The following is a 19,402-nucleotide window of genomic DNA, read 5'->3' as shown; positions in this document are numbered from 1 at the left end:
AACATATTAACGACGAACCACCGATGAAAATAGAAGAAGCGCTCATACAAATCAATCGTTTAAAAATGTTTTTCGCCGCTGAAGAAGGTACTGAAGGGACTTTCGATGGTTTCTTCACTTCAAACAAATGTTGAAAACAAAATTATCAGCCGGAAGAAGGTGCAGAAGAAAATAAGTGATTACTGTATGTATTTTTCTTAAGATAAAGTCATAATATGCATAGCACAATTGTATGTATATTATTTACAAAAAAATATTGTGCAAAATATGTATATAATTTAATTTAATTTTACATTAAACGTTTAACGATTTTACTTTATCTCTTGTGTATGTAATTGTATATTATTTACAAAAATATTGTTCAAAACCTGTATATATTTTAATTTAATTTTACATTAAACGTTTAACGATTTTTCTTTCTTTCTTTTTTTTTTTTCTCCCTCAGACTTCTTGTTAGCGGACACTTCTCTCTAACGGACACATTTTCGTTCCCCATGGCTGTCCTTTAAAGGGAAGTTTCACTGTATATGATATCAAAATTATTTTTTGCATCCAGTTCCTCTGTGACCACATCATAGTATCCAATCAAATTGGTTAGACAAGACTTCCCCTTGACAAACCCATGCTGTGTCTGAATTATTGTTGCAGTCTTGTCTAAATGATCCTGCAATGCTTCTTTAACCAGTGAGTCCATTATTTTCCCTGGAACAGAAGTCAAACTAACAGGTCTGTAATTACTCTTGTGACCCTTTGTGAATTGGAGATACATTTGCACATCTCCAGTCTGTGGTGACTTCCCCCGAGTCTAAGGATGCTCTCATAATTATGGCTAAGGGTTTGCTTACTTCTTTTGATGCCTCCTTTAATATAACCAGATAGATCCCATCCACCCCAGCTGCCTTTCTTATGTTTAACTTCAACAATTTCTCTTCCACTTTGCTCTCAGTTATTACAAAATCATTTAACTCCCTGTTAGAGTTTGATAAACATCTGACCCTCTCTTCCTTGAATAACTATTCATGTGTGAATGTAGATGCAAAATACTCATTTAGTTCGGCAGCTATCTGAAAATGATCATCTACAGTCAAACCATTGATATCAGGACCAATCTGATTCATCCCCTTCCTTTTAGAGTTTATATAAGTAAAGAAGAGTCTTTGCTGTTTTTCTTTGTATCCTTTGCCACAGATTTCTCGCAATCTGCCTTTGCTTGTCTAACCTCTTGTGATTTGATTACAGACTAGCTTGTATCTACCATAGGCTTCTGTGTCGTCTGACAATTTATGTGCATCCCATGCATTTTTCTTCTCTGCCAAGAGTCTCATTAGTTCATCTGATATCCATTTGGGTCTGAACCTAGAGCAATATTTCTTAGTTGGAACAAAAAGCCTAGTAGCTTCCAAGATTACTTCCTTGAATGCTTCCCATTTAGAATTTGTAATACAGTATTCCGTAAATTTTTTTCACGTTTACCTACTATTCAAATAGGCTTAAAATTATTTAACTAAATTTGCATTTTTCACTGTCTATTGTTAAGATATTTTCTACATAAGACTGTATAACCGTTTTCATAATTCTAAATTACTCAGTCGGACCTCTGTTTAACGAAGTCCTTTTATACCGAATCATTTTGAATTCCCCTTGGAAGTAATGTTTAAAATACTTTCCATTGAGCGAAGAAAATTTTCATACAGTGAACAGAGAGAATTAACTCGGTATGCACTGTTCGCTTTTCTGGCCTTCAGGCAATTTAGGCAATTAGTGTGCTGCGCGAATTAAGAGAGCTAAAGGGGAATTACCATTCTACAACTTGGTGGTACCTGATAAATCCTGTCCCACATACGGAGAAGGTGTCGCGCTGGTCAACAGTGAGCAGATCAGGGGGTATTCCCAATGGCCTCTGGTCCACCTTCTATTGCAGTGGTGTCCAAACTTTTCCCATACAGGGGCCATATTCAAAAAAAATTGAAAGTTAGATTTCTTTATGCCAATTTAAGTTGACTTTCCGGGCGAACCATAGGTTGGACACAGCTGTAAATCAATTGTAAGTGCCCCATTCGAGAATTAGGAGAGAGCGATTTTCTTTTACCCTGAAAAATAATCATCTGTTGTTTGGCGGATGTGCGTTATCGACATTTTTCCGTAAATTTTACCTATCTCTGTTTACACGATCACAGTACCTGAATATCCGAATGACACTGACATTTTGGACAGTTTCAAAAAAAGAAAGAAGAAAAGATTCAGATTTAGGAACTAATGACAACATCGATGACAAGAGAAGGAAAACGAGGACAAAGAAGGTTTAAACCTTCTAAACAAGAATTGTTGCCATTTGGTGAAAATGAAGTTAGAAAATTGTCAATTAGGTTACAGTTAAATGAAAGAGATATACGATTCGTGGATTTCGGGAATACCTAATTGCATTTGATGGACGCTCCGAGTACGATACCAATTTCATCGAGTCAATGCGAAAGAGGATTTTCACAAATGAATCTTATCGCCAGCCCAACAAGAGCTTCGTTGATGACAAAAACAGTGGCGCCTCCGTAGCCAGGTGGGAAGGAGCAGCAGTGCTCTGAAAGAGGATTTTCACAAATGAATCTTATCGCCAGCCCAACAAGAGCTTCGTTGATGACAAAAACAGTGGCGCCTCCGTAGCCAGGTGGGAAGGAGCAGCAGTGCTTAGCACATGCTTCTTGATTAGACCGGGGTTTGAGCCCATCACCACCAAATACAGTGGATGCGGACGGGTCAGGGAATGACCACCGCATATCCCGGAGCAATATGGCCTTAGTTGCTAATGCTCCTAAAAACCAAACAACAACGACAAAAACAGTTTCTTCACTACTGGTTCTTAAAATTGCAGGCCCCCGCTGACTCGTTTCGATCCAGCAAAATAGGTCAATTCGTGGCTGCTTTGGAAATGTCATTCAGCAACAACACACAAAGAGAAAGAAAAGAAATTGGCACAGGGTGCTGGATGAGAACTTAATCAAAATTTGGAATATTCTACAAAAACTTTATGAAATTAATTTTACTTATGTTATTTATTTTTACTTATTATTTTTAGGGTCTGTAGTCTAACGAAAGACCCTTATAATGTCACTCGGTTGTCTGTCTGTCCGTCTGTCGCAGCATTGTATCTCAGGAACCACTCAACCTGTTGACTTGAAATTTTGCATGGGTTTGTACATCATGTGGGCCAACATAATGCCATATTGATCGTTGTTGACAAAAATTTGTCTGAAAAACGGAGGGGTAAAATCTGGGGGGACAAAAATGTTGTCGGCAACCTATAGCTTATTATACACCGCTGGAAAGAGCTCAACTAGTAGGTTTAAAATATAATTTTAAAATAAAAAATGGTGGCGCCAAACAGGAAAATGTAATTTTTGTGTCTCCCCCCCCCCCCTATTTCCGTCGCTAAAATTTAAAAATCACATTAACTATGCGTTATTCGATGCTTATCAAGGGAAAACTATTCTGATTGAAATCTATCATTTACTTTTATGTTAAAATTTAAAAAAAAAAAAAAAATGTACTTCAATAGCGAGCTTCTTTGTACTAAGTAACTCTCCTTTTGGTGACAAAAAGGTTGCTAAATAGTTAGTTAATAATTCTATAAAGGTCATTTATAAATTTTGAGACAAAGTATTTTTTAAAAATTGTCAAAGCCGGAGTTGTCCCGGCAAGGAGATACTCAGAGCCAGTGTCGAGGCGCCGGTAGTGGGTAGGCACCTGTGCGGAGCCCTGCATGGCCCTTACCTGCCAGTCCCTTCTCCAGGAAGGAGTCGGAGTTGTTTCTCCCACCCTTTTCATTCACAACAACTGGAAACACTAATAGACGTTTTTGTTAGTTACTTGGTTTTAGGCCAGCAGGGTTACTGGAAACTTTTTTTCAGTTACCACAAAGCTCTCTATTTGAGATACTACACTAATGACCATTCGCGACTACGGACCTTTCATCCGGAGTGCCTGGCACTCAGTAGTTGACCGATTTATTTACTTATTTTACTCGCATTTAATTATTTTTTTTATATACTTGAATAATAAATTTATGCTTAATAAACTGTGTTAATATACTAAATTTGTTGTTCTTAACTAAAAACATTACTACTAAAGTAACAATATCAGGAAAAAAAATTTTTCAGAGTACTTTTCATATCCTTTTAATTTTCAATTTTTCCTCATAGCAAAGAATGAGTACCAGCACCTATTTTTTTACAAAAAAAGCACTGGAGAAAACTATTGTTACTTATTCTATGTGGGTGCCACCACCCAGACAGCACCGTTTCAAAGCTAGTTGGCTTTTCATCGGTAGGTGGGCAGGTACCATGGTATTGCAAATGAAGCCTTACTTATTTGAGGTAGTGCAGTACATTGGCAATTGGCATTCTGAAGGATGAGTAGATATGGTGTATCTACACCAATATTATATAGTAATGTTTATTATGTACTTGTACATAGTAAAAAATGGATGAACTGAAAAATTATAAAATTATTTGTCATTTTTTATTATAATATGTTATGCAACGTAAGGTTAAGTAGTTTATTGAAGTTACACTATTTTTCAGTTGTACGAATAAAGAATGAATTCAGAGTTGTTCGTTTTTTTTTTTTTTTTTTTTTTGTTGGGTCGTATTTTTCAGATAAAATTGTGTTGTAGCATTTAGTTATGTCTTTAACTTCATGCTTGGTCAATTATCTCATGACTATACATAGATTCTATATAGTTTAATTCTTTAATTTTCAAATCCTCGTAACTGTAGGGACTCGGATGATGAATACTTGGATACTGGGGACCCCTGTATATATTAATTTAACAATTACTTGTCACAAAACACTATAAAACAAGTTCACTTAAATTGTAGTTTGTATCATGTAGTCATTTCAGTTAAAGCTGCAACTGCAGTAGTCCCTGCGATTCATACTTTTGTTTATGTCTGGTAGTTATGTTCCAACATAAACTTTTTTCAGAAGTGAAACTGACCTAGAACAGTGAAATACTTGTGGTCACTGTTCACTTCAGTAAATAACTATTTGTGTGGTGATCATTAAAATCATGATACATATTAGTTGCCGCTATGCATCAATGCTAAAATGTTATGCTCTCCACTCCACACAATTGGTAAGTACAATAAAATACACTATTATATTTTGGTATTCTGTCTTTTTGAGTGGCAAAGTGTTTTTATTCTCTATATACAGCAGATGATGATGTGCAGGGCAAGTTTTACTGTATACAAAAACACTTGCTGTCTATAGAAGAATCCATGCATCTAAACCGAACAATAGGATTAAAATTGGTATCAGGACAAGACCAGTAGAGCTCTAAATGAAATTGGTACCCAGATTGCATTCTCTGGGTTGTTTTATTTTGTAAGGTTCCTTGGTACATCACTGTGGTCATAGTGTATATAGTGCTACACATGATCTTTATCGTGTATTATGTAAAAGTGTTTGTGGCATGAAAAACCTGGAGCAGCATACATGGAAAGCTCTATTTCCTCCACCTCAGATTGGCTAACTATAACCCTGATTGAATAATTCTTTTAAGAATTCTTCTGGTCTCCAAATGAGTCAAGTGACAATACTGTCATTGGGGATTATATTCTCTGGTGGAAGAGTGGTTTACATGTGTTTCTTTTCTTCAGTCTTATTTTATATATGCCTCTGCCTTTATTTAAAAGTATTTTCCCTTAATGCTTATTTTTAAGAATGAATGGAAATTTCAAGAACCACATTCATTAACTTGGGCTACAGGCAATGTAGGACCTGTAAAGCCAAATACGACTCCCCCCCCCCTAAGAAAATAGTATTTTTAACTATACATAGATTCTATATAGATTTTACTTGATAAATTGAGTATAAACTGTTATATTTCTCAAAAAGGTTAGGAACTGTTTCTCTTAAGATTTACAGATGGTGAATATTTCATTGAGAGTTTTGGCACGTCCAGATGCTGAAGCTTTGCCTCATATTTACCGTATGTTAGGAACAGACTATGACGAAAGAGTACTTCCTTCAATTTGTAATGAGGTATGTAAAATATATTTCAGATAATGTTCATTAAAAGGCACTAATAAAGAACATAAAGTCGAACACAAAAACTCAAATAATTTTATTAAATTAAAGCATGTTTATCTTTTTTATTAAAAATATGCCTTTATATAATATGAAACCAATAGAAAGAATTCTTGAGGTTCACTTGCTGTAATTGGTTGCTGGATGTTTTAGCAACTGCAAATTTAATGTTTTTTCTCCAACTTCTATGCAAGGATTCAGTCTGTATGTTCCGTCCTTCATAAAGAGTATACAAATATCCTGTCAGCAAACTGCTTTCCCATTGTGTGCTCAGTGGTAATGTTCCCTAAAATAATTAAGAAACAAGAGGCCTCTTATTTTCCCTAACCTATCTTAACTGTTACACTTAGTTAGGTTAGGAAAATGAAAAATATAAACTTTATTTCTAATTTGCGGTTAAGAGAAGCCAGCACGTTCATTTTCCAGAGTAACATTCCATAAAACAGTCAGTTGTTCATTCAGAGTAAAAATGCCTGCAAGCAATGCATTACCACTCATCATTAAGGTAGCCTACATCACATCTCTGTGCACAGTCCACAAAAAACCTCTGTATTATCATAAACATAATATATATTGAAGTGGTTTAATATACTTACTTATCTTCTTGAAATGAATATTTAAAATATTATTTTTCCCCCTCCTTCTCTCCTCTCACTTTCTTCTTTTTCAGTGTATCTTTGGTGGTACTGCTCTGCTCTGTGGCAATCTGCACACCAGATTGCCACTGTTCCTAAAAAATTGTGGTATTTATTTTTTTTACAGTTCCGTCTTACAGTAGCAGGGCTGGATGCCAAATTCTTTTTGTTTTGCAATTGTGGCGATCTTATCTCGCAAAGGATCAAGGCAACTTTAAATAAAGAGGCAGTGTGATGGGCTCTACCACAAATTTAAACACATACACCAACCATTTATAACTGATTTAATAGTAGAATAAAATAAAATAAAATGATACAAAAGACTAAAATAATATTTACAAAAATATGATTATTTACAAAAAACTAATTTACAACAAAAATAAAATAAAATAAGTAAATAAGTTAAAATGCATTAAAATATAAATTTAAAAGCGATAAAAACACTATTAAAGCTTTCGGAGGTGTCTGCCTCCTTCCTCAGCAATAATGAAATTTAAACGACACATCCTTAAGTACCAGGTTCACGGCACACGTCGATGACCAGGTGCATACTCGGTATTCCTTTCACTTGTACCAGAACCGGAAGTGGTCTGGGGACGTGGAAAACTAAAACGTTTATCTCTGGCAAAAACCACCGCCTCAAAAAGGGGGTGAAGCCTAACTCCCCTGTGGATCCAATCCACAGACTTTCCAGCCACTTGCAGTCCCAGAATCTATGCGCCCGGTCAAGTATGACAGCGTTGTCAGGGGAGATTTGGTGTTGTTTTTCCCAATAGTGCTCGGCAATGGCGGATTTATTGAGCTCTGCGGTCCGTATCTGGGACCGCAAGTGGCTGGAAAGTCTGTGGATTGGATCCTCTGGCAACAATAGCATGAACAGGGGAGTTAGGCTTCACCCCGTTTTTGAGGCGGTGGTTTTTGCCAGAGATAAACGTTTTAGTTTTCCACGTCCCCAGACCACTTCCGGTTCTGGTACAAGTGAAAGAAATACCGAGTATGCGCCTGGTCATCCACGTGTGCCGTGAACCTGGTACTTAAGGATGTGTTGCTTAAAAAATTTCATTATTGCTGAGGAAGGAGGCAGACACCTCCGAAAGCTTTAATAGTGTTTTTATCGCTTTTAAATTTATATTTTAATGCATTTTAACTTATTTACTTATTTTATTTTATTTTTGTTGTAAATTAGTTTTTTGTAAATAATCATATTTTTGTAAATATTATTTTACAGTCTTTTGTATCATTTTATTTTATTTTATTCTACTATTAAATCAGTTATAAACGGTTGGTGTATATGTTTAAATTTGTGGTATGAATAATTCCAACCTTAGAGGCCTTATTGCAGTGATGGGCTCTGTTACAGCACAGATCTTATTGTTGGTTGAAGGGAATGTCTTGAATGATGACAATGACAGTTCTGTAACCGGTAGCATGAAAATGAAGTATTTTGAAAAAAGTTTATTATGAACATAATAAAAATTTTAAAAAATCTTACTTTAATCACTCTGTACATCAATAGGTGGTGGCATCTAGATCTTAAACTGATTTTTCTCACTTAGCCTAGATTTTCTTATTCTTTTTGAGTTTTTTCAAAATGTGAATGGGGTCAGGCTTAAAAGAAACAAAGCTGTCATGTGATCGTAGTAGCCATCATAAATGAAACCATTGTGAGTTGTTGTAATTGGCTGTCTGTCATTTTTCTGAATATACAGACTCTTATTATCTGATCACTGAAGTTAGACACCATTACACAGTTAGTCTTGGAAGGGTAACTACATAAGAACACTTTCATTTTTAACTCAGTAGACACTTACCAGTCTAGCTCTCAAATTTTTTTTTATAAAATATTCTGAGCCAGGAACTGCTTATAATAGGAATTTGTATTGATAAGCAGAATGCATACATAATTTCACATCAATGTTATATTTATTGCACAATTGTTAATGATGATCATTAATAAAACTTATAGAAATATGTGTAAAAGAATATTTGTATATTAAATGTTTTTACAATTGCATAATCATAGGACATATGTATATGTGTACTTAAATGCTTGGATATTTAGTCTTTTAAGTGGTGGGACACGCAAATACCACACCTTTGCCCAAACGTGGGGAAAAAAAAAAGGTCCAGCATTCATGTTGTCTCCTCTGAAAGTTGCCACTTCCATTGTTAGATGGTTTCTGATTTTATGACTTCATTTGTACAATATATTATCATGAGGCTATATCAGTGGCTCCCAACCTATAGGTCACTATTACACTTGCTTAGTGCTGCAAAAGTATATATTTAATAAAACACACTAGAGTAGAGCTGCTAGTTGCAACATGCATGTACAACTGTTTTTTGTTAGCTAAACCGTAATGGCATAGAAGTAGCATGTACATGCATTTTTCATTAGTAAAGGCAATCTGACATTTGCTTCATGCAATTATGCATATTTTTATTATTAGTATAGCAGTGTATTGTAAATTTTATTTCACCTTTTATTTTAAAAAATGACCAGCAAAAAAAAAAAGATGTTGGTAAATACATCAAGTATGGGTTTACTTTGCTAATTATAGCAGGAGAGGAAAGGATGCAATGCATCATGTGCATAGTTTTGCTAAAATTTTGCATAGTTTTGCTTCCCATCGATTTGCTAAAACTAGTTGAATTTTCGATTTAAATATTAAACGCAATCCACTTAAGAGTTTGGTTTTTTTTTTTTTTTTGGCTTAATAAAAATACCCTTCATTTAGCATGCTTGATATTATAATTTTTAAAAAATTTTCTCAGCAGAGGGGATCCCCTATCCCAGCTTTGAATTGACTTCAGTCATGAAGTCCTACTGAATTGTCAAAAATGGGTTGCATTCTCAAAAAGGTTGGTGACCAGTGGACTATATTTATATAAATGAAGTCCTAAGCTATTGTGAAAAGTAGGACTGCCTTACCCTCTCTTATGTTTTGTTGCATTCAAGATTTAAACTGCCTCATAATGCAATGGCGTTATGCTCACAGCATAACACGGTTGAACTTTGCCCCTACCTTGTACCTCTTTTAAACATGTTATTGTCAAATGGTAATCTCTGTTTATTTGAAAGATGAGACAGCTTGCCTAAACTTACTGTTTCATCATCAGATAGCCTCTAGTTGCAATTCTCTGTTAAAACAGTGATTATTAAGTTTTCACTGAACTACCATACAGTATGTGAAGCTTCTAAATTATAAAATAACTGATGCTGTTTTGGCTTGGGGAAAACAGGCTGACATAACATTATCTGATTATATTCAGTAAATAGCAGTTAATCTTTTGGCAATGCTGTTTGTTTAATAGTAGTGCAATACCAAGGAAACTTGTGGTAAGGGCAAAGTTCATTTTTCTGTGAGATCATTGTGTTTAATAGCATTATACAGGGTGTGGCAATAAACTTACTGGACTGGTGCTGTTGCAGCCATGTTTGACGAGTTTAAAAATAAACAGAAGTGGTACATTGTAGTTCAGAGGCTGTACAAGGTGATTCTGCAACAGAAACATTAAAAACTGTTTATGAGGCTATGTTAAGTTGTACCAGTGTGTTTGAATGATATAAGCAGTTCAAAGACAGACATGAGGATGTGAAAGATGATCCAAGAAGTGGACATCCTCAACCTCTCAAAATGAGGACAGAGTTGCAAAATTTTGGGAAATTGTGGCAAAAGATTGTTGTTTGACTGTCAGAATGATGGCTGATGAGTCAGATTATGAATAAGGAGACAATTTACCAAATTCTGCATAAAGATTTGGGGGAAAAGAAGGTCTGTGCAAAATTTGTGCTGCATAGCCTCGCTGTTGAGTAGAAGCAACAAAGAATGTCATCATGCAAAAACTTCGTCCAGTCTTGTCAAACAATCCTAATTTCCTCGACTGTATTGTCACTGGAAATGAGTGTTTCAGTAAGAGCCAGAGATGAAGCATCAGAGCATGCAGTGAAGTTCAAAATTATCACAGGGAAAGAGTCAACGTTGCATTCTATGTACAGTAGACTATTGAAGTGCATTTCCCAGGTGCAATCAAATTTTTAGAGAAAGGCAATTGGTCCTTGTTGCACAACAATGACCCCACCCATTCCGCACTTGTAAAGATATTTCTGATGAAATGTGGCATTGTACAGATCAACTGTTTCCACCCTGCTCTCTTGATCTAGCACCAGCAAACTTCTTCCTCTTTCCCCAGGTGAAAATTGCCCTAAAAGGAAAGAGATTTCAGCAAGTTGAAGACAAAGAAAAAAAGTAACCACTGAATGAAACATTTTCTTTTTGGACACCTTCACACTCTTTTTAGAAACTTTTAGAATACTGTAATGGTACATTGAGCAGGTGGTGATTACTTTGAATAAAAATAAAACCATTTTTGAGCTCAGTCACTTTGTGTTCGACCAGTCCAGGAACTCTATTACTACACCTCAGTGGTTATGATCACTGCCCTTTTACACCATACAGAAATTCCGGATTATTCAAATGCATTCTGTATTCCAAGATTGGGGGGAAAAAATATTCTTCCCTATTCAGAATACTGGGTGAAAACAATCCTCCAGCAGATTATTGTAGGTGGCATTATTCATAAATCTCCAGTTTTGGTCAAAGGCAGTAGAATTCAATGTTATTGTTGTGATACTTCTGCCTCATTCAATCCTTTCATGTGCTCACTTTAGTCTTTTACCAGTGACTGAATTATCAGCTTGTTCTACAAATAGTACTAGGTAGTTTTCTAGTAAATTTTAAAACCAAATTTTGTTGGGATCTCAAAAATATAGACATTAACTGAAACTAAAGTAGACTTATGACCTCAACCACTGAGAACTATGATAATTACTTACTTGACTTTAGCAATCAAAAGAATCTTTTCTTTACTGCTTAACTCCAAGTAAGTTAATACAATTTTCAGTGTTTAAAGTCTTAAAGCATTCAATATGAATGCAGAACAAGTGTTCTGTGTGAAACTCAGCTCAGGTCACCATCCACATCATAAATTCAGTCATGTGGCATCTGACAGGTGTCTTTTTTTTTTTTTTTTTCTTTTTAAATTCCACTTAGAGTACACCAATGCTTGACCTTTTATCAATGTATTGTTATACTTATTCAGTATAATTTTTAATTAAAAATTTGAAAATTATTTTAATAGCCATTTTTAATAATATACTTCTTTAGTTGCTAAATTTGAACCAGTTTTGCTGAACATACCTTCCTTTCTTCTCAGGTTTTAAAGAGTGTAGTGGCAAAATTTAATGCCTCTCAACTTATTACTCAGCGTCAGCAAGTATCATTGTTGGTGAGAAAAGAGTTGACGGAAAGGGCACGTGATTTCAACATAATTTTAGATGACGTTTCCATTACAGAACTGAGTTTTGGTAAAGAATATACAGCAGCTGTAGAATCTAAACAGGTAATATTAATATTTAAAATAGCTGTCTGTTCCTAAGCATTTATGCTAGTAGTGTTTTATTTATTCAGAGATACTGTCAAGGTCTCTCTCTCTCTCTCTCTATTTATTGTTCTGTTGAAATACTCTCCCCACCCACTGTCATGTTACTCTCACAAATTCAAAAATTAATCCTCAGTATATTACTAAACAAGAAGTAACATACTGAGGATTAATTTTGAAATTTAAGAGATCTTGTTTGGCTTGACTGATTGTAACTCATTTCTACTATAGAACCTTGATTAGAAAGCTCTCCCTTCATAGTAGTTGCCCATTATTCCTCTTCATAATTGCTGATGCTGATTTTTTAGCATCATCAATTACATAATTATTACTTTATTAGCATTATACATTAGGGGTTTTTTTTTTTTTTTTGAAATGTTTATCAAAACTACAAAAACTTTTTATTATTATTATTTTTTTAATTTTTAAAAAATCTTTAAAATATTTTGTTTTAAAAAATAATTATTTTTTAATCAAAGCAAACATCTGCCACTTAGTCTTAACAGTTATATATTATTTTGATTTATTATAAAAAACATGTTTAAATGCTTTACAGAAAAGATTTCAATTTTTAAAAATATTATGATGGTGCTACAATTGAAATGTAATTCAGAAATAATATCAGTTGTAACTAGATAATTTTGACTTATAGGTAGCTCAACAAGAAGCCCAGAGAGCGGCATTTGTTGTAGAACAAGCTAAACAAGAAAGGCAGCAAAAAATTGTCCAGGCAGAGGGAGAAGCTGAGGCTGCAAAAATGATATCCTTTTATTAAAAAATTGTGCATTTTAAGTTACCTGAAATAATTCCTCCCCCCCCCCTTCTTTAATACCAGGTAGTCGTGCTCAATGCAGCCATATTTTAGGTTCATTCTGTAGTTTCCAATGAGGCTGTTATAAGCAGAAATTCTCAGATAAATCTATATTTTTCCAGATAGTGTGCATTTAAAACATGTATTAATGATAACATTTGGCTAAGTTTAATTTTTGTTATTTAACTATTATATTAAGTAGTTAGTACAATAGTTAAGTACTATCATATAAATTTGAAATTTCTAATTTCAATTATTTTATTATATATATATTTTTTCTCTTTGTAATTTATCTTGTAGAACCAAAATCCTGTCCTGTGGGGGGTGTCAATAAACAAACAATTCTGAAAGGTTTCATTTTAATTTAGATATTAGGAGTTATCGTCAGAAATTTGTAAAACATTTTACCAAGAATTAGAACTAAGTGGCATTGCATGTGTCCTCAAATAAATTAGAACCCTTAACTATTATTATTATCTTCACCCCTGACCAACTTTCTACCAGGGGGGAACTACTCATGGAAACTTTTGTAGTTTCTAAGAGAATGGAGAATAGGCATTCCTGAGATCTAGAGATAAACATGTTTTTGATAATTTTGTGTAATTTTATGAATCACGTGCCAAATCATTCTAAACAACTACTGAATATTTTAAGGATGTTTTTCGCATGCAACCCATAAAACTGTACACCAAATGATGATTTATAGCTTCTGCAGCCACTGGCCACATACCTGAGCAAGTATTGTCTGTGAATCTTGGTACTTAGTTGGAGATAACACCTTTGTGCAGTAAACGCAGACATAAATCAATAATACTTTCTTTTTTTATAGTATAGAGTACATTGAAGTATTTGCCATTCTAGTAAAAGAGAGTACTACACTTTTATGTGGGGGGGGGTGTTAAATAGGTGGTTAGGTGGGGGGTGTAGTTTATAAAGTGGCCGGTGAAGCTATGAAGACTTCTTTAGTAATCTGATGGTGTTTCTATATATATTTATTTTATTTTTTTTTGAAAGCAGGCAAGCATAATAAACATTTGTTTTAACATTACAGTTATATTTAAGTACATCAAATGGTTGAGTAAAGTGTAAATATGGGATAAACAAAGTTCAAAAACTGACAAGCCAAATTCTATATAATACATGGTTTTATGTGCTGATAAATTAATTTTAAAATTGAAAAGACCTATAAACATCTATTATTTTACTAAATTTCTTATGGTTTAAAGGTTGATACAAAATTACTTAGACCCTTTACATCACAACAAAATCATCTATTATTCAGCAGTATGTTACAGTACCTCTGAGAACTTTGATCAATTGCAAAATGGATTAAAGCTCAGAAAACAAAAATATAATTCCCAAAAGAGCTCTTTTGGGAATTATACAAGGGCAGATCAATAAGTAATAAGCTGTAGCATCTTCATTATCTCAGATATTGTAACCATACAGTGTAAGAACTGCCATACTTGCACTTTCTCCATGTTCTTTCCAGGCAGTGAATGCACTTCCTTAAAATCAGGAGGCTGATGTTTACACCAATAGTTAATATTGGAAATCAGTTCTATATCACTCAAACACCTTACCATGCAAGTATACCTTCAGTCCACCGAAGAAAAAGTGATGGGGCAAGATCAGGGCTATAGGGTTAAAAGTTTCATTGTTCTGGTGAAATGATGTCCTGCTACTTGATTCCAACTGTTTTGGCTTTCTTTGTTGATGGTTGTTCCACTTTACAAGGAATTGATAAAAATGCCATTTTGATCCCTGAAGAATATTGCCATGGGTTCTGTTGATTTGGAAAGTTTTGGCTTTCTGTTTACAGGTGATGTTGGGTGTGCCCGTTTCATGGTCTCTCATTTGGTTTGTGTGTCATAATGAGAGCCCTCTCCAAAGCACTCAGGACTTCCAGCACCAAACCTCTCCAAAAGATCTTCACAGATCTCTTTCCTCACAGCCATCATCTCTTGTATGAGCATCTTAGACACCCACTGAGAAGTTTTTTTTTTTTTTTTTTTTGTACCCCAGTCTGTTGATGATGGTCAAAACACTTCCCTTTGACATATTGCATTGTCTGTCATTTCGAATGAGCTGGTCAATGAGTTCTTCATTTTCGCTGTTTGTAACAGAGGTTGGGTTGGTCTTCCAGCTCTTGGTTTGTCCATGATTTCTGAGCCACTTCTAGACATTATTTTGATCAATTGTCTAATCCCCTTAGTCTGCCAAGTTTTCAATGGATAGATGTGGCCCACTGATCACCCGATTTGAACACACTGTTGCTGGAAATGGCTGCCGCTTTGTCCATCCATATTTTAAGATCTAAAAACACTAGAAAAAGATATTAGGTGTGTTAATGATCTGCTCTTGTATCTGTGTTTGTTGCACCATAGCATGCTTAACCAGGGGTGGGTTGGGTAGGGGGTATGTTCAGAGAGAGTTGATGATAAACAAGCATGTTATAAGCTTTAAATCTTGATGTCTAAAAATCAGTCTATACAATCACTTGTTATAAAATAAAAATATAATTGCATTTATAAAATTATTTTAAATGTTATGGCATTGTTGACCCAATGAAAAAATAACGCAGTGCATTCACATGTAACTCCACTTTTAGGACGTGGTTTTTTGAATGTTATTATAACTTATTTATAATTTTAACCATTGGGATTATGAACACAATTTAAATTAGGCATAGTGTTGACCACAGAAAAAATAAATTTATGCATTATACCGATACCGAGCAAACTATAAAGTTAGACTTCATTTAACATATAACTCTGTATAATTGATCATATGCTCAAAGCTCATTGATGTGGTGGTGACTTTCACTCCCGAGTGATCAATAATGATAAATAAAAAAAAAATCCTTACTGCTTTTTATTTGAATTTTTTTTTCCCCTCCTTTTTTATATTATAAATTATAATATTGTAGTAATTATTGTTTCACTTTTGAATTTTTATGAGAAATGCATATTCTAATATGGACTGCCTTAGTGATTAAGTGAAGCATAGTAACAGTTCAGCCATTTATGTAACGTAAATCCTTAACAAAGTTACTTAGGAGAAGCAATCATGATGAATCCTGGATATCTCAAATTAAGAAAGATTCGTGCTGCCCAGAATATTGCTAGAACAGTAAGTAACGTCTATAATTTTACTTTTAAGCTAGCACAGTTGGTATTGTTGTGTTTAGTGCAGTAATAGTCATGGTATACCTTTTTTATTCTTATTAGGCATGTGTCATAGGCAGTGTTACATCAACATTTCTGTATATTTCACAGTTAACTTTTTAAAATCTGGAATCTCAGGGATTTAGAGATACAGTACATATCTAGTAGTTGAGCAGTTCCGTTAAAACATACATTACAATGAGCATTAAGCACTGAATTTCTGAAGGCAGTGTGCTAGTGGTGATGATGTAAACAATAGTTCAGTTTGCTAAATGTAAGCAAATGACAAACAAAATCACAGCAACTATTGTCATATAGTGTAATTTCAGTTTTAAATTATGCTTGGTATAGTATCAGACAAATATAATGAATGTGCCTCAGGGGAAAAAATAACTTATTTTAAGGAATATACGTGGAGTTGAATCTATCATTTGTGTGTCAGTAAGTTGCTATTTATGATAGAGTTAACCACAGATTTACTGAAGTATACATTTTTCCATCTGTATCTACACTGGGCATTTTGTATCTCCCTTTGCCCTCATCTGTTATAAAGTGTCTTCAAGCTGGTCACTACTAGCTCACACATGCACTATATGATAGGCCAGATAGCTGTAAGTTGCAGGAGCTTGGGATAAGTTACAAAGTTTATCGAACATGAGATAGCACTAAAATATAGAAATTCAAAAACTATATGACCTCGGAGAAATTGTAAGATGCTTGAAATCAAAGTCAAAAGCTTTACTAAAATCAAGATACAGGTCAATGCATAACACCCAAAGATTGGCTACAGGCTGCACATGCCCACAGTTTCGAACACCTGTACACTAGATGATAACTTGGAAGATGTCAAAACTTACTGACATCCAACTGTTTAATGATTTCATAATTTACCAGATTGATCAAGCATGACCTCTCCCCCCACCTTAATGAAGCTATGCTGGGATCGGTTCAGGACACTATTCTTGTTGAGATGGTCCTGAGTCATGGCCTTAACATAGATTCCGTTCTTCCCTACCACAGAAGTCAAACTCACTAGACTATAATTACCTAATGCCTCTTTAGAACCACCTTTGTAGAGTGGGGGATACATTAGCATTTCTCCAGTACAGGGGGTCAACTTGGAGTCTGATCATGCTGTCATTAACTTTCCCAAACAATTTATATGTTTACATCTAGCTTTTTTAATTATAACTGAATATATGCCATCAACCACCCTGGAGCCTTGCCTTTCTTTAATCTCAGTAGCTTTTCTACAAAACATTTAACTTTAATGAGGTTTTGCATTTACATCTCATTCTTCAACAGTCGTTGAGATATCAAAGGATGGGTATCTAAATTACCATTGTTTAACCCTCAAGTGCTTCTAGTCATTTTAACCCTATTCATTGGAGAAATTGAGACAGCAGTTTTAGCTTGCAAAACATGCTTTAAAAAGGTCGGTGGGGATTGAAATGCCCTGCCATCTATCTCTTTATCAGTTAAACCAAAATAATGATGATTGTCTAAAACATGGAAGATTCTTCCAGAGAGGAAGTAATTACTCTGTACTATATAAATATAGTATGGGCCACCTATGTAAAATGCTGGCATTGGACAAATTTCATTAGTTTGCAAACTTTCAGTCTTGAGCTTTGTTAATCTCACCATGATGAACTTCCATGTGCTATTTAAAAGGAACTGGTGCAGTGGGTTGGTGGTAAAAAGAAAAGTGCCAGTAGAAGTGTAACAAATTAGCTTGTTATTGCAATTTTAAGATTTTATCATGGCAGTATTGTAAGAGGATATTAAGCTAGATTATTGCATTAATGAAACATACTCGTTAAATTCTTTTATTCTTATGGCCATGTCAAAAAAGCAACAAAGAACTGGTTTACTAGATAATGTTTTAAAGAGATACTTGGAGATTAGTCAATTTTGTTATCTGTTCCAAGATGTGCGAGTAAATCAGATGCAGTGTTATATAATTGCCTTAAACAATGGAGGCCAGATTAAGAGCCCATCAAAAGTTTATACATGCATGAGTGTTTTCCCCCCTACAAACTTTAACTGGTTATGAAACCGCTTCATCATTAAGATCCAGAAATAAAGCAAGAGTCCCCAAGCAGTGGCGCTTTAAGGACTCCGTGCTCCTCATCATTGCTACCATATAATGGAATAAGAAAATAATTTTTTTAGATAGACTGCATTCAGCATAAAAACAAGCAGCCAAGGTGCCTATGCCACTTCTTTAAAATTTAAAAGGGCCACAGAAGGAAATCAGCATAAGCTGTCCTGCTTCTTTGTGGCAATATCTTATGAAGAGGTTGCTGTTCTGAGAGATTGCAGGAGTTAAACCACCCGCCTTACAGTCCAGACTTGCCCCCCCCCCCTCCCCCGATATAAAAAGGATGTAAATCTCAAAGGTATATATAATTTTATCAGGGATGAGAACAAAGACTTTTTTCCTTCAGTTGTTTCCTCTCTCTCTCTCTCTCTTCAAAATTGAGGGGGGGAGGGAATTAGGCTGTTCCTTTTATCACCAAAAACTTTTGAATTCCCCTTGCACATGATCTAGTCACTCTTTTAGATTAGCAGTTTTCTTTAATGGTCCAAATCATGCTGAATTTTAAGTTTACTTTTTCTAAAAGGTAATTATAAATTTCCACATCTTAGTATGCTTGGCAACTAAATTTTTATGTAACCATATTTATTTATTGTTATTTTTTTAATTTCCAGATTGCTGCATCTCAGAATAGAGTATATCTAAATACATCTGCACTAATGCTTAATATTGCTGACAAAGACTTTGATATTTCTACTATAATCTCTGGGAAAAGGAAATAAATCAACATGGTTTGGATGGAGTAGAAGCTTGTATTTTCCTGATAGTGCATTATAAAATTCTAAAACAGACCAATGTAGATATGTTTATGTAGCCTTTATAATAAATAAATAGCTTTCAAACAACACTTTATTTTTATAACATGATACATCCTACAAACAGATGTAAATACTTGATTTCGTAGCTTATACAAGAACTCGCAACATTAGTTACACATACTATCACAGTATAGAAACTTCACAAATTTTAGTATGGAATGATAATAAAAACTATTAGTACAATAGCACATTTAAAAGAAAATTCTTGGCAGTATTTTTCTGCTTTTTTGCCTTCTTCCTGAAACAGGAATGTGTCAGGTTTCTGCATGAGGGATGATCCATCAGAAATGACCTATTTTATTTTGTGCTTTTCAGAAAGTGATTTTATGTTTACCGACACTGGG

The 19,402-nt window shown here is 34.5% G+C and overlaps 1 protein-coding gene and 1 non-coding gene across 2 annotated transcripts in view; both read left to right on the top strand.

The window, feature by feature from the left end:
• Positions 1 to 19,085, top strand: part of Phb2 (prohibitin 2) — a 64,037-nt gene extending 44,952 nt beyond the window's left edge. The window contains exons 4-8 of the mRNA XM_090371544.1: positions 5,915 to 6,039; positions 11,937 to 12,122; positions 12,814 to 12,921; positions 16,027 to 16,104; positions 18,855 to 19,085. Coding sequence (XP_090227670.1) covers positions 5,915 to 6,039; positions 11,937 to 12,122; positions 12,814 to 12,921; positions 16,027 to 16,104; positions 18,855 to 18,962 — 605 coding nt within the window. The 3' untranslated portion in view covers positions 18,963 to 19,085. The remainder of the gene's footprint in view (positions 1 to 5,914; positions 6,040 to 11,936; positions 12,123 to 12,813; positions 12,922 to 16,026; positions 16,105 to 18,854) is intronic.
• LOC150086721 (small nucleolar RNA U85) lies at positions 13,660 to 13,951 on the top strand. Its single transcript, XR_016546907.1, has one exon. It is a non-coding gene; the product is annotated as a small nucleolar RNA U85 (small nucleolar RNA).
• Positions 19,086 to 19,402: the final 317 nt, after the last annotated feature.

This window comes from Mastigoproctus giganteus, chromosome 4 (assembly GCF_048544385.1).
Source record: "Mastigoproctus giganteus isolate SK-2022 chromosome 4, ASM4854438v1, whole genome shotgun sequence".
Taxonomy (NCBI): domain Eukaryota; kingdom Metazoa; phylum Arthropoda; class Arachnida; order Uropygi; family Thelyphonidae; genus Mastigoproctus; species Mastigoproctus giganteus.
This window is presented reverse-complemented; position numbering and strand designations above follow the sequence as displayed.